The sequence below is a fragment of the Formica exsecta genome, unplaced genomic scaffold, assembly GCF_003651465.1.
Source record: "Formica exsecta isolate Colony F162 unplaced genomic scaffold, ASM365146v1 scaffold458, whole genome shotgun sequence".
Classification (NCBI taxonomy): domain Eukaryota; kingdom Metazoa; phylum Arthropoda; class Insecta; order Hymenoptera; family Formicidae; genus Formica; species Formica exsecta.
In genome coordinates, this window is record NW_021851814.1 from 470,114 (window position 1) to 482,364 (window position 12,251).

The 12,251-nt window shown below is 33.2% G+C and overlaps 4 protein-coding genes across 9 annotated transcripts in view; all 4 read left to right on the top strand.

Moving 5' to 3' along the window:
* LOC115240950 (cyclin-T) overlaps positions 1-1,038 on the top strand; it is a 17,038-nt gene extending 16,000 nt beyond the window's left edge. The window contains exon 9 of the transcript XR_003884840.1: positions 20-1,038. The gene's annotated coding sequence lies outside the window, so the exon portion shown is untranslated. The remainder of the gene's footprint in view (positions 1-19) is intronic.
* A 2,956-nt stretch (positions 1,039-3,994) lies between these two features.
* LOC115240951 (sulfide:quinone oxidoreductase, mitochondrial) lies at positions 3,995-6,911 on the top strand. 4 transcript variants are annotated; one of them, XM_029816418.1, is made up of 10 exons: positions 3,995-4,144; positions 4,240-4,718; positions 4,802-4,914; positions 4,979-5,087; positions 5,163-5,387; positions 5,470-5,670; positions 5,760-5,969; positions 6,053-6,239; positions 6,313-6,559; positions 6,648-6,911. In XM_029816418.1, exons 3-10 carry the CDS (start codon positions 4,829-4,831, stop codon positions 6,706-6,708), a joined length of 1,326 nt encoding a protein of 441 aa, XP_029672278.1. In that variant the 5' UTR covers positions 3,995-4,144; positions 4,240-4,718; positions 4,802-4,828; the 3' UTR covers positions 6,709-6,911. The 4 variants fall into 4 exon arrangements, with proteins under 4 accessions (XP_029672278.1, XP_029672279.1, XP_029672277.1 ...); XM_029816419.1 differs by having other exon boundaries at positions 4,240-4,546; XM_029816417.1 differs by having other exon boundaries at positions 4,240-4,914.
* Positions 6,912-6,976: 65 nt separating this feature from the next.
* Positions 6,977-8,611, top strand: LOC115240953 (coatomer subunit zeta-1). Of its 2 annotated transcripts, XM_029816423.1 has the most exons (6): positions 6,977-7,085; positions 7,625-7,798; positions 7,867-8,000; positions 8,069-8,159; positions 8,253-8,296; positions 8,486-8,611. In XM_029816423.1, exons 1-6 carry the CDS (start codon positions 7,068-7,070, stop codon positions 8,529-8,531), a joined length of 507 nt encoding a protein of 168 aa, XP_029672283.1. In that variant the 5' UTR covers positions 6,977-7,067; the 3' UTR covers positions 8,532-8,611. The 2 variants fall into 2 exon arrangements, with proteins under 2 accessions (XP_029672283.1, XP_029672284.1); XM_029816424.1 differs by lacking the exon at positions 8,486-8,611 and having other exon boundaries at positions 8,253-8,409.
* Positions 8,612-8,673: 62 nt separating this feature from the next.
* The window catches only part of LOC115240952 (segmentation protein even-skipped-like), a 24,522-nt gene continuing 20,944 nt past the window's right edge, over positions 8,674-12,251 (top strand). Inside the window, exons 1-4 of one of the 2 annotated variants that reach the window (XM_029816421.1) lie at positions 8,674-8,764; positions 9,015-9,196; positions 10,166-10,255; positions 10,347-11,606. The gene's annotated coding sequence lies outside the window, so the exon portion shown is untranslated. The remainder of the gene's footprint in view (positions 8,765-9,014; positions 9,197-10,165; positions 10,256-10,346; positions 11,607-12,251) is intronic. The other variant, XM_029816422.1, reaches the window with a different exon arrangement.

The following is a 12,251-nucleotide window of genomic DNA, read 5'->3' on the forward strand; positions in this document are numbered from 1 at the left end:
AAGAGTGAGTGAATTCCAAATAGCGAAAGCTTATTGAACGGACGGATTTCGTCAAGGAAGAAATATTTATCGATACATCTTGGAAATATTTGATGAATATCTGCGAGATATCGTCTGATTTGCCGCTATGCAATCGATCGTTTGCTTCAATAAGGATTATCTTTTCATTCTCTCGTTCTTTCCTGTCTTTTCTTTTTGTTTCTATATCTTTTCACTTTCTTTTTTGAAAGAAAAACTTGTACAGTTATCGCACAATAACTAGAAATATTTCACGTTAGTTGAAATTTTTTAAAAAATGACGAAACGTTGTGAAGTAAAAAATCTGAATAAGAAAGAAAAAAATTATACAATTCTAATGAACCAGATATTCGTTCATGATTACGAATAAATAATGTTTTCACTCACTCGTCTTTCTTCCATTCGCACAGCATACATGTTATAATTGAGTGTCGATCCTTAAACGGGGATGATCCTTGTTGATTTGCAAGACAGAACGATGTTCCACCGCGCGTGTCCTAAATGAGAATCAGCTGTTAGCGATGATATGCGTGATAATACATTGACGGATTTATTGGGATTGTAAATATTGATGTTGAACACTTTGCTATTTTTTTGCGCGAGGCTTTATTTATTCGTTATTATATCTGAATTGAACGTGTCAAAGTTATTTTTATTTTATGTTAGTTTTTCTATCCCTTTCCCTCTCTTTTCAAATTTCAAATGATTGATAATTATGGTATTATTTGCAGTTGTTAATTTTTCACAAAGAAAAGCTGCAGCTAACTCTACTTGCTAAACCAAGAATATTAAAGAAATATCCTTTATAATCAACTCGTGCAAAAGTAGCGAGGTGTTAAGAGTCAATAAAAAGTTAATATATTGCTTTGTAAGGAATACGACAGTATGGCTATAGATTGTTTTAGACAGAATAGAGAAAGAAAGATTAGAGAAGAGAAGAGATTTTGTAAGCCTGACGAGACTTTGTGAAGATAGAATCTTGATAACAAAAAAAAAAAAAAAAAAAAAAAAAAAAAAAAATCGAAGATTGTATTCTTAGATTCTTTCTTCGCACTATTTCGTCGTCCTAGATATTTCATACTTATTACGTTCCTCATTCGAAGGAACGTAAATATTCATCGCCGAATATTCTTGGCCCGTAAATTGATCGCCAAACTGATTCGTTGCAGAGGATAATTTGGCAATTAATTTTGGAAGTTTAATTTATAGCTATGTCCAATGAAAATTTTTAAGTAGATTATTATATAATAGCAAAAACTCCCCGCGATGCGATTCGATTCGCTCGATTCGGGATAGATAGATGGAAAATTGCATACTTGTATTATATTAGAACTATATCCTTACATATAAATGCGCAAGCTGTTGTAAGTCTCTTTTCTAAGTAAAATAGTAGTCTTATTATGTTAATTAAGATTTAAGAGTCGTTTTTCCTGACTCCAAGTACATTATGCATTTAATAATGCCTTATTTCCGGCTGTGTTTTAATTGATATGTTCTCTTTCATTTCCTTTTACATCGTCAGCATGGGGATGTCATAGAGAAATGTCACACACATATTCATATTTTTTCACATAATAATTTAACATTCTTAAATCCTCCAGTTTTGACAACTTACTTCATCAAAGTTAATTTTATCGATGCTATATTTTGTTAGTGATTGTTCCGCGAGATAAATCCATCAAATATCTCTACAACGAAACGATCGATTTAAATAAGAGGAAACAAACGCATACACATACACATTCACAAACGCAGTGAAATATCTGCTAAATGATATTTATATTCGTTTTATTATCCTGTAAATAGTTCTCTACCTGCATAATGTAGTAAATAAATATAATACACTATTATGTAAGTTATAAAGTAAGTTAGTATATAAAGAATGATAGAGTAATATTGATATTATCAACAGACTGTAAATAAAATTATTTTGTATGCCAAAAGAAACCAAATGAGAGTAAATTACTTCGATGCACGGTATCACGCATAGTTGAATGCGTACAAGAGACGCGTATATATGCACGTATACACACTCGCGTGCACACACGAATCGAATGCTCTTCAAAGCTGTATAGTTACGCGCAATTACCTGCAAAATCAATGTATATGTGCGCGATGATTTGTGTCGATCGATGATACGTGCCGATTATACTTTGTTAAGCGGTATACGATATATTATAGTATATTAAAACGCATTCGTTCGGTCGACGATCGTTCAACCATATTTTTTTTTAAATAACGGTCGACTTAAGTTAAGCCTGACTTAAATGTCAATTATATAAAAAGTTAAGTGTAAAATTATATTACGTGCGCATTGTATCCAGCAACAAGATAAGAGAAAGAGATATGTTAAACTATTGCGTTTTTTATATGTATATATAAGAAGCATTTTTTTATTATCGAGAGGTTTATGTATTGAAAGCCGAAAAGAATCCAATGTTAGATTGATTATCGTCGATAAATATTGGATGAATTTTCATTAGGATGTTTTCTTTTCGCTCTATCGTGAATGATTCACACGCGTAACTGCATGTCTTATTCCGCCTCTTTTTTTGTTCTTTTTTAATATGCAAATATTTGTGTTCCTCAATCGACATACGCGGAATGCGTACGACGAATCGTATCTATCGACAATATATGATCTGAGAACGAGGTAATGCAAAGATGCATTATTGCGACAATGTCCTTCGTCGTACGATGAACAGATCGTCAAACGACGATCGAATAACCGGCGCGATAAAATAGCAATGCTGCGTTTCGCATAATATGGCGGAAATATTTTTAATTCTTATTATGGTAGAGAATATAGCGAACGATAAGTCTATTTTATCGCGCCGATGCAATATATTTTGGCGAAAGTTATCGAGAGAAGAAGAGAAAAGAGAGTACGATAGAACTAGACTATATTTTTTTTATCAATTTTCTTTCGTTAATAACACTTTTCGTTATCCTCTCGGTTGCTTAGACATTTATAGTTAATTAATTTTGCTAGTATATGTAATTATCACAATTATGGGATTAATACGAGCTATTGTATGAAGCGTTACATGCAACTCATGATAAAGATAATATAATATTATATAATGTTATATTATATAATATTATAATTATATATATATAATTTTTTTCATTTTCTCGTTTCTTTCTCGCATTATTGTGTATAAAAAACTTCATCCAATGGCTCGTATCTAAAACCATAAAGTAACGAGGACATTGTCCAAATATTAAATTGCGAGTGCGTTAATGAAACGGACGGCTAATTGCGCCCTTAGGAGGAATGGGCGACTAGTGAAAGTTGATAGAAATCTTGTCCACAATACTGTACATAATAACTATAGTTATAAGGACTTAGAGAAAAAAAAAAAAAATAATAACAACCGATGTGCACAGCGAGAGGAAAGAATGTAACTCATTATTACCGCTCGTCGTAAGCCGTGTGCGTTTTGCGATTTGCCGCGAGTGTCCTCGATCACGGCGAAACAAACTTTTTCATTTTATTCGCGCGAGACATTATTATTACTATTATACAATGTACGCTAATAATACACAAGCGTGATATTTTCTTTCAGATTTACCTGAGAACCATAATAGAACCGCCGTCATTTCGGTTTATTTTTACCTTTTACTTCCGAGTTACGATTCGCGTCTCCAAACTGCGGACATGATTCAAATTTGAATTTTTGGCGCGATCGAGGACCCGGCTGAACCGAGCCGAGTTTGCCTAGTTTAAGGCGGCGTTCAAAAAAGTTATCCTCAATAAAGAGAGAAACAAAGGATCATTAAAGCATATTATCGAAGGCTTTTTTCATCACCTGTGTCCTCTCCTGTACATACATACATATTCATCTTTAATTATGCCACTTACATATTTTATTTATATGGAATTGATCGCGCGATTTTAAATCTCGAGGATACAAGATGCACATGCGCACATTAGTGACGGATTTATAGGCGGGTTTCATGTATACAATTTCTTTTAGATAAAAAAATTCCTCTTTTTAATACATTAAAATGTATTAATATCATATTATATCATATCATTGTAAATGATTGATTTCGCATGTAATCGTTGAAATTAATTTTGTTTTATAATTAATTTGATATTTCGAGATTTTTGTGTGTATATGTGCGTATCTAAATAGAATTTACAAAATTAACGCAATTAAAATGTATATAATATAATATTCACTTTTTATAAATTTTTTTCTCTTGACGTTTCAGTGATAAAGAGTTCTTCGAGAGCTCCATGTTTTAGCGCACAGATGTGTCTCTCTACGAGAGATGCGTTGCTCTTACCATCTCTTATTCCAAGGTTATGCAAATTTTTTCGTAATGTGTCGGACATTACAATCGCGGATATTGGAATGTAGCCGAACGAGGAAGTTTCAATCACTTTTTTCAAGTGGTTCGAAAACGCGTGATATTGTGAAAGTGAAAGTTTGTCACGCGAGCTTTCGACTGGACATGAAGGACAGAGGGATTAACCTAGAATATAAAAAAAATACGAATATCTAATCATATATAAAATGTAAATAAGATACAGATGTTTCATATTGATAGGATATCACAACTTATAATTTACAATGATTCCTATCACATCGCACGTATATTCTGGAGTTTATACTATTTTATTTTGCCCTTCGCTTGATTGGATTTGAATAGTGTTTGATAATTGTCGGTATATTAAAATTATTGAAAACGTAATTTGAAAGATTTCAAAATTATTTTGTAAATGAATATTATGTAAGTGCTTGTAAATTATATTTTTACTCATTATACACAGAGCTACATTTAATCTTTACGATACACCATGTTCCGTCCACTATTATCTCAGAATTTCACATCACTATCTAGAAGAATATCGTTTAGAAATGAATATAGGCAAATCCATCATACGTAAGTATTTTATATAAGAAAAAGCTGTGCCATTGTTTAAGATATCTTAAATTTATCACATTAGTTGCAAAATCTTGGTGGTTGGAGGTGGTACTGCCGGCTGCTCAATGGCTGCAAAGCTATCAAGAAAAATTGATGGACCAAGCCAAGTTATTGTGCTGGAACCCAATGATGTTAAAAAAATTTAAATTTACATTGTACATTTATATATAAAATATGTATATTTCATTAATAAATTATCTTTTCAGGTTCATTACTATCAACCCTTGTTTACTTTAGTCGGTGGTGGCATTAGTTCTTTTAAGTCATCAAGGAGGTATATGAAAAATGTTCTGCCAAAGAAAGCAAAATGGCTAAAAGCTTCTGTTGTCGAATTTCAACCAGACGTCAATAAAGTATTGACACATCACGGAGATACAATACAATATGACATTATGATTGTTGCATTAGGCTTGCAATTATATTGGGATAAAGTATGATATAGTAAAATAGTACTACTATACATTGTATTGGTACTGAACTGGATTCATACAATGATAAAAATATTTTTGATAGATTCCAGGTTTAACGGAGAGCTTATATGATCCCAATGCACAAGTTGGCTCTATTTATGGGCCTGATACTGTATCCCAAGTTTTTGGGAAAATTAAAAAGATTGAATCAGGAACTGCAATATTTACGTTTCCAAATACACCGGTCAAATGCCCTGGTGCTCCACAAAAAATCGCTTACATTGCCGAGGACTATTTTCGCAAGGTATATCTCTGAAATTATTATAATTTGCTAATTTACAAGAAGAATTTTTATTTATTATATTAACTAATAATCATTTATTATACTTAAAGCACAACTTGCGTAACAATATTGACGTTGTGTATAATACGGCATTGCCGGTTATATTCGGAGTAAAAAAATATGCCGATTCCCTCTGGAATGTTTGTAAGGAGAGAGACATTAGTATTAATCTTCAAACAAATCTGGTGAAGATAGACTCAAACAAAAAACAAGCCACATTTGAGAAACTAAACTCACCAGGAGAAATATCAGTGCAAGATGTATGTTTTTTATTCTAAGTAAAAGTAAAATTTGTTTGACTATATATTGTGATAAAATTGAATATTTTTTATTATTGTACTAGTACTCTTTTCTCCATGTAACGCCTCCAATGGGACCTCCTGCAGTTTTGAAGGAACATCCGATATTGACTAATGAAGCTGGATTTCTTTGTGTTGATCCGAAAACACTCCGACACACAAGATACCCAAATATATTTGGTATAGGTGATTGTACAAACACTCCGAATTCTAAGACAATGGCTGCAATAGGTAAAATAATATTATATAAATCTATATATAAAGATTATATATAATAGCTTAAATATACAATATTTGTTAACAGCTGCACAAGGAAAGGTGTTATATCAGAATATCATGGATGATTTAGCTGGTAAACCAATGACGATGGTTTACGATGGTTATGCATCATGTCCCTTGGTTACTGGTTACGGCAAATGCATTCTGGCAGAGTTTGACTATAATTTGCAACCTATGGAGACTTTTCCAGTGAATCAAGGCAAAGAATTCTATTTTATGTTTTGGTTGAAGAAATATATCTTCCCTTTTATATACTGGCACTTGATGTTGAGGTGAGATTAATTTATATAAATAAACAATGATATTGCAAATATATAAACGCATAATTTTACATTAATTTATGCTATTAATATTTTATAGGGGTTATTGGAACGGACCAGAATTCTTCCGCAAGTTTACAAAGCTCTTAAAAAGAGATTAGTGCTCAAAGTAATAAGAAATTCAAGAAAGATAAGCCCAGTGCTTTTTTCTACAATAGAATAAAATAGTATAGCTTTATGATTTTAACATTTTTTGTCATATGTATATATGTAGGTAATTCCCTTTTTATTTATTTCTCGTATAAAATTCCACATATGTAATGAAATTTAACAATGTATATAGAAAATTTATTATTTCGAAGGAATATGTAAATGAAAGATTTTTACACATGCGCAGATTTTTCACACTATATGAGAATATTGTTCTAGGGAAGTTTACAGTTAGGCATTTTTCAGCACTGCTGGACACGTCAAAATTAGTCGAGTTCAGTGTTTAGTTTGACAAGAATTTAACGTAAACATGGATGGTCAATTATTGGTAGGTTTTTAAAATAAATCTTCACTGATTTTACAGTTATAAAACCTTGTAGCATATATTTATGATAAAAATATTGATATATTAGTATTTGCGTTTCTCTCTAGCACAATAAATATTTGAACTTTATGCAACATAACCTAATGGCATATTAAGTGGCACATTTTATTATAAAACCGGGAGAACAATATAAAAAAAAAAAGAAATATTTAATTAAAAGTCTAGGTATATATGTGCTGGATAACTTTATAGAGTTTGAAGCACTTTTAACAAAAAGAAAAAAACAAATTTATACAATGAGATTTCTAGCAAATTGTATAGTATATGGATCTTTTCTTTTAAATTTCTATTCTATTTTGTTTCATTTTTTGATTTATTTTTAATGTAAAATAAGGCCGTTAATAATTTGAGACAACACATTAATATTCGAAATCTCATGATTTTATATATTGCACTAGACATATGTGTTATGTGTGAATATATGCGTAATCTTATTTTGTGTTATTTATTACAAGTTAAAGAGATGTTGAAAATTGATCTAGGAACCTACATTGTACACGGTCAAAGGAATGGCTATTCTCGACAATGATGGCAACAGAATTCTGGCAAAGTATTATGACAAGAATGTATTTCCAACGCCAAAAGAGCAAAAAACCTTTGAGAAGAATCTGTTTAGTAAAACACACAGAGCCATGGGCAGTTCGCATGAAAATGAGGTTTGTATAATTGTTAAATATCTTAAGACTATCACAATTATATACCTAACATATTGGGCTTGTTTCAGTTGATTCTTATGAGTGTCCTCAACTGCTTGTACGACTCTGTCAGTCAGATTCTCCGCAAGAATGTCGAGAAGAGAGCAGTATTGGACAGTTTGGACATAGTAATGCTAGCAATGGATGAGATTTGTGACGGCGGGTAAATAGAACATTGTTTACTTAACAAATTTTGAAGTGATATAATAAAATCGAAGATTATCTTTTCAGTATAATTCTGGATGCGGACGCGTCAAGTGTAGTGCAGAGGGTAGCATTGCGAACGGATGACATTCCACTTGGGGAACAAACAGTAGCACAGGTATATATTTTAATTTATACCATTTTTATTTTAAATTGAAAGCTATACTTTTGATTTATATATAACATAAATTGTCTTTTTTCAATGTTTCAGGTATTGCAATCGGCGAAGGAACAACTTAAGTGGTCATTATTAAAATAAGTATCTTCTTTTTATATATAATTCTCTCGCATAGATATCTGCATGTACACATACATCATAAAAGTTATTATTATTATTATTATCGTACAAAATAAAACAATTTAATGAAAATATCTATAAGAAATTTAATTTAGCTTATATTGTGTGATTATCTCGTTTGTCTAATTATTCTTTTTCCTGAATACAGTGCTCCTGTTCCATGCCCAAGTACCGAAACCTGTTCTAATCTAACTTTGGATGTGAAGAGAAACGAAATAACGAAATCTACTTTATCCATAGTAAATGCAGATTTTCTTATCATAAATTGGTAAATGCCTAAATCGTACTTTTGATATAATTTTTCCTCGTTAGATGACGCTTTATGTTTTTTAAAATACAAGCTATAGCATTGAGAGGTTAATTTTATCTTGGTTTGAAAACATTGAAACATTTGCAGAATATGCCATCTCTGTGTATATGTATACGTGAGTTTAAAATATTATTATCTTTGGATTATATATATGCTTAAATATACATAATACATATTGCGTATAACATTGTGGATATTTATAATTTTTTTCAAGTTGATCTCCCCATGCTATAGACACGGGAAATCGTATATTACATGTTAGGAATAAAAATTTACGAGGCTTATTTTTGCGCAATTATATTATCGAGATTGCGAATTTATTGAAATTATATCTGCTTCAATCCTCGCGCGTATCTCTAATGAAGCCTGGACGATGCTGCTGAGCCCCTCGTCCACGACGCCCGCACGAACTTTTTATACGGCCTCCACCATCTCAGCGCCCACCGCCCCCCAGGGAAATTCAGCGTTCGAGAGTGGCCGACGAGGAAGCAGAGAGCGGCGAGGGAGAGAAGAGGAGGGAGCGACATAGGAAGAGGGTGGATAGAGGGTTAGTGACGCGCGCGCGACTTCGCGGAAGAGCATCGGCGCGGGATACCATCCTCCGTTTATTCGACGTCACGTGACGAGACCCGTGGACGACCCGTTTCGATCGCGTCCGTTGGTTACTCTTTCATCAGCCTCCTCCGCGCTGGGAATTTTAAATTTGATTACAAACTGCCCGAACGCGCGCCACACGTCCTCCCTCTCCTTCGCCGGGGAGGGTTTCCGCGTTTCCTCGTCCTCTCCCCCTCCTCATTCTCATCCTCCTGCTACTCTCCTGCTCTCTTTCGCCTCCGTCGTCGCTCCTGTGCCGCTCTCTCTCTCTCTCGCGCTCGCGATCCGATGAAAAACTCTTCGTCGCTCGATCGCGACGGAATTATTGGCCGGCCGGCTTTATTTATAGCATTCATTTTCCTGGAAATCGCGGCGCAATCCGTTGCCCGCCGACGTCAGCCATTTTTCTCTCTCTTTTTCTCATCTCTTTCTCATTTCGCTAATTGCTTACTTATTCTGCGCTTGTGATTTTACCGTTATTAATGATATCTATTCCCGATTGCCTAATTAAAATTATATCACCATCGATGGTTGGTTCAAAATATTTATATATTATATTTTTCTTACATATCTGTCTGTAATAGACAATTATGTTATTAGTCTATCGTCATTTCTTTTTCCATACATCGTATAATATTCTGATGGAATATATTTTTCACAGAATAGGCAATAATCTTTATACTAATCTTTCGCATCAGATTGTTATACTATTTCTTATATAACTATAGAGATCCTTTACAGAAAACAGGAGATTTTTTGATAAATAATTGATTACGCGTTATATATACTTAAAAACGATCTCATATTAAAATTATTTTAGAAATTGAGATAATATAAGAAAATGAATATATATTTTCTTGCAATGTCACATATATCCATATATTTTATAAGAAAAAGAATTCTTTTTTTTTTTTATTTTCAGGCAATAAAAATCACACAAAAGGAAGGAAAATGAAAAATGAAATTGGTTGGAAAAAAATACTCATCATTGGAGAAAATCAATGGATATATTGTATGTATATATATTGTTACTTTTCTTTTAATATGTCTCGATTGTTTCTTTTTCAAATGGTTCTAATCTCAATTTTTATTTTTTCTTATAGATTTCTAGAGAAAGAGAGAAAGTTTAAAATTTCTTTTTGTAACCGTTGAGAATTTTGAGTCCCATTAATTTTGGGCGCTTCATTAATTTCTTTATTTCGCTATCGCCTTTTTCCACGCTTTTGTGCAGACTGTCGATACACGATTTACGACCCGTCAAGTGAGGGACGAATAGTACGTTGATAACGACGACACTTTGACGAGAGACAACTTTTTTCCTCCTACTAGCAACGGGGATTAATTTCAGAGCTTTGTGCACGCGTTTTTTTTTGTTTTTTTTTTTTTTTTACTTCTCTCGTCGTGTATTATCTTTAAAATAATAATTTGATGGCGTTGCACAATATTTATAACGCGTTTTTGATACTTTTCAACAAACCAGATAGATTAAAATAAAATGAAAAACGTTTAAATAAATCACTAGCAATTCTCTTTTATTCATTTTAAGTATATTTAAAAGAGAGAAACAGAAAGAAAGCTAGTAAATTCAAAGTAATTAGCTATATTTCAGCAAATTAAATTTAAACATTTAAATGCAATTGCTTTTGCGACACCAGCTTCGATTAAAAGATTGAGTAAAAAACAATTTCCAAGTACGAACACACGAATCGCTTCTAATTAAACAGAGGCCCACGCAATAGTTAACTGATACTTACTTAGTGTGATGCTGGTTAAAGCGTTAGAGTAACGCTTTGATTCACATAAATTACTGGGTGGTCCATTCGGTGGCCAACCGAATTACCGTGTCTAAATGCGTTGGCGTGTATATATCTACCGGCACGGAAAGAGATGTTCTCGTAAATCAATAACCCCGAGACACGAGGTGAGACCCGCACTCGCGACGGCACATGCTCGAGATGTTAAACGCGCCCGTTAAACGGACTCAAATCCGCTCCTAACATCTCGCGCGTCCCGGTGGTGGTCCAGGTGGCTGGCAAAGGCAATTAAACGTATAAACGGCGGGAATTAGCCGCAAGAATTGGTCCAGCGAGAAGCGTTTTCAATGGATCGGCATTGCTTCCCCGGGCATCAGGACCATTTAACACGATGACATCCCATTTACCACCCCCGCACAAAGACTTCCGTAGACACTGCAAAGCCCCAAAAACCCATATGTCAGCACGTGCCGCTGAACGGAGGCTGCTACGATGTGGCGAATCGTTCTCTTTCACTATACGAAGTCGATAGTCGGACCCCCCACCGTATCGATCCGTCGATTTCGTTGATATGCCAGTCGGAAAATTATTCGCACAAATAAACAATTTGTAATTAGTTTTGCTTGACGTTAACATTGTAATGACGAGAGATTTGCAGTGATCAGTTTTATATATATTTATTTTACATAAATCTTTCAATTTTTATGTCGATTTTTTTTCTATATTAAATATTTAAAAATATTCCTCCAGTTTTAATTTTGCAGATCTGAGAAATGATTGCAAATATCAAACCGCGAATGTAAAATATAAAACATGCACAAATATGGAACTTTTATTGTATTGCAATATATTACAGCTACTAATGATAATAATTTATAATGATTTATTGAATTTTATTCGCGAATGAAATTTTAATTTCCGTGTTAACATGAGATTGTTGATGATATCAATACGATGGAAGCAAATAATTATTTCTTTTAAGATTCGAGCAAATTTTGCGGCAAATGGTGATATAAAAAGCGGCAGTAAAAAAAAACACGAAATGATATACTGATGTTTTATGGGAATAACCTGATCTATAAACACTCTATGAACTAGATTTTAGCAATTTTGACCGAAGTGTTAGTAGTTTATGGCTTTCGGAGAAGTCTTCCGGAGTTTGAAAAAAAGATCGTTTACCTTTCGTTTTCTCTGCTTTTGTCTCCCATTGGGTTTTTCTGTACGTACCGATAAGTTTCCTAAAGACGGTTCAGC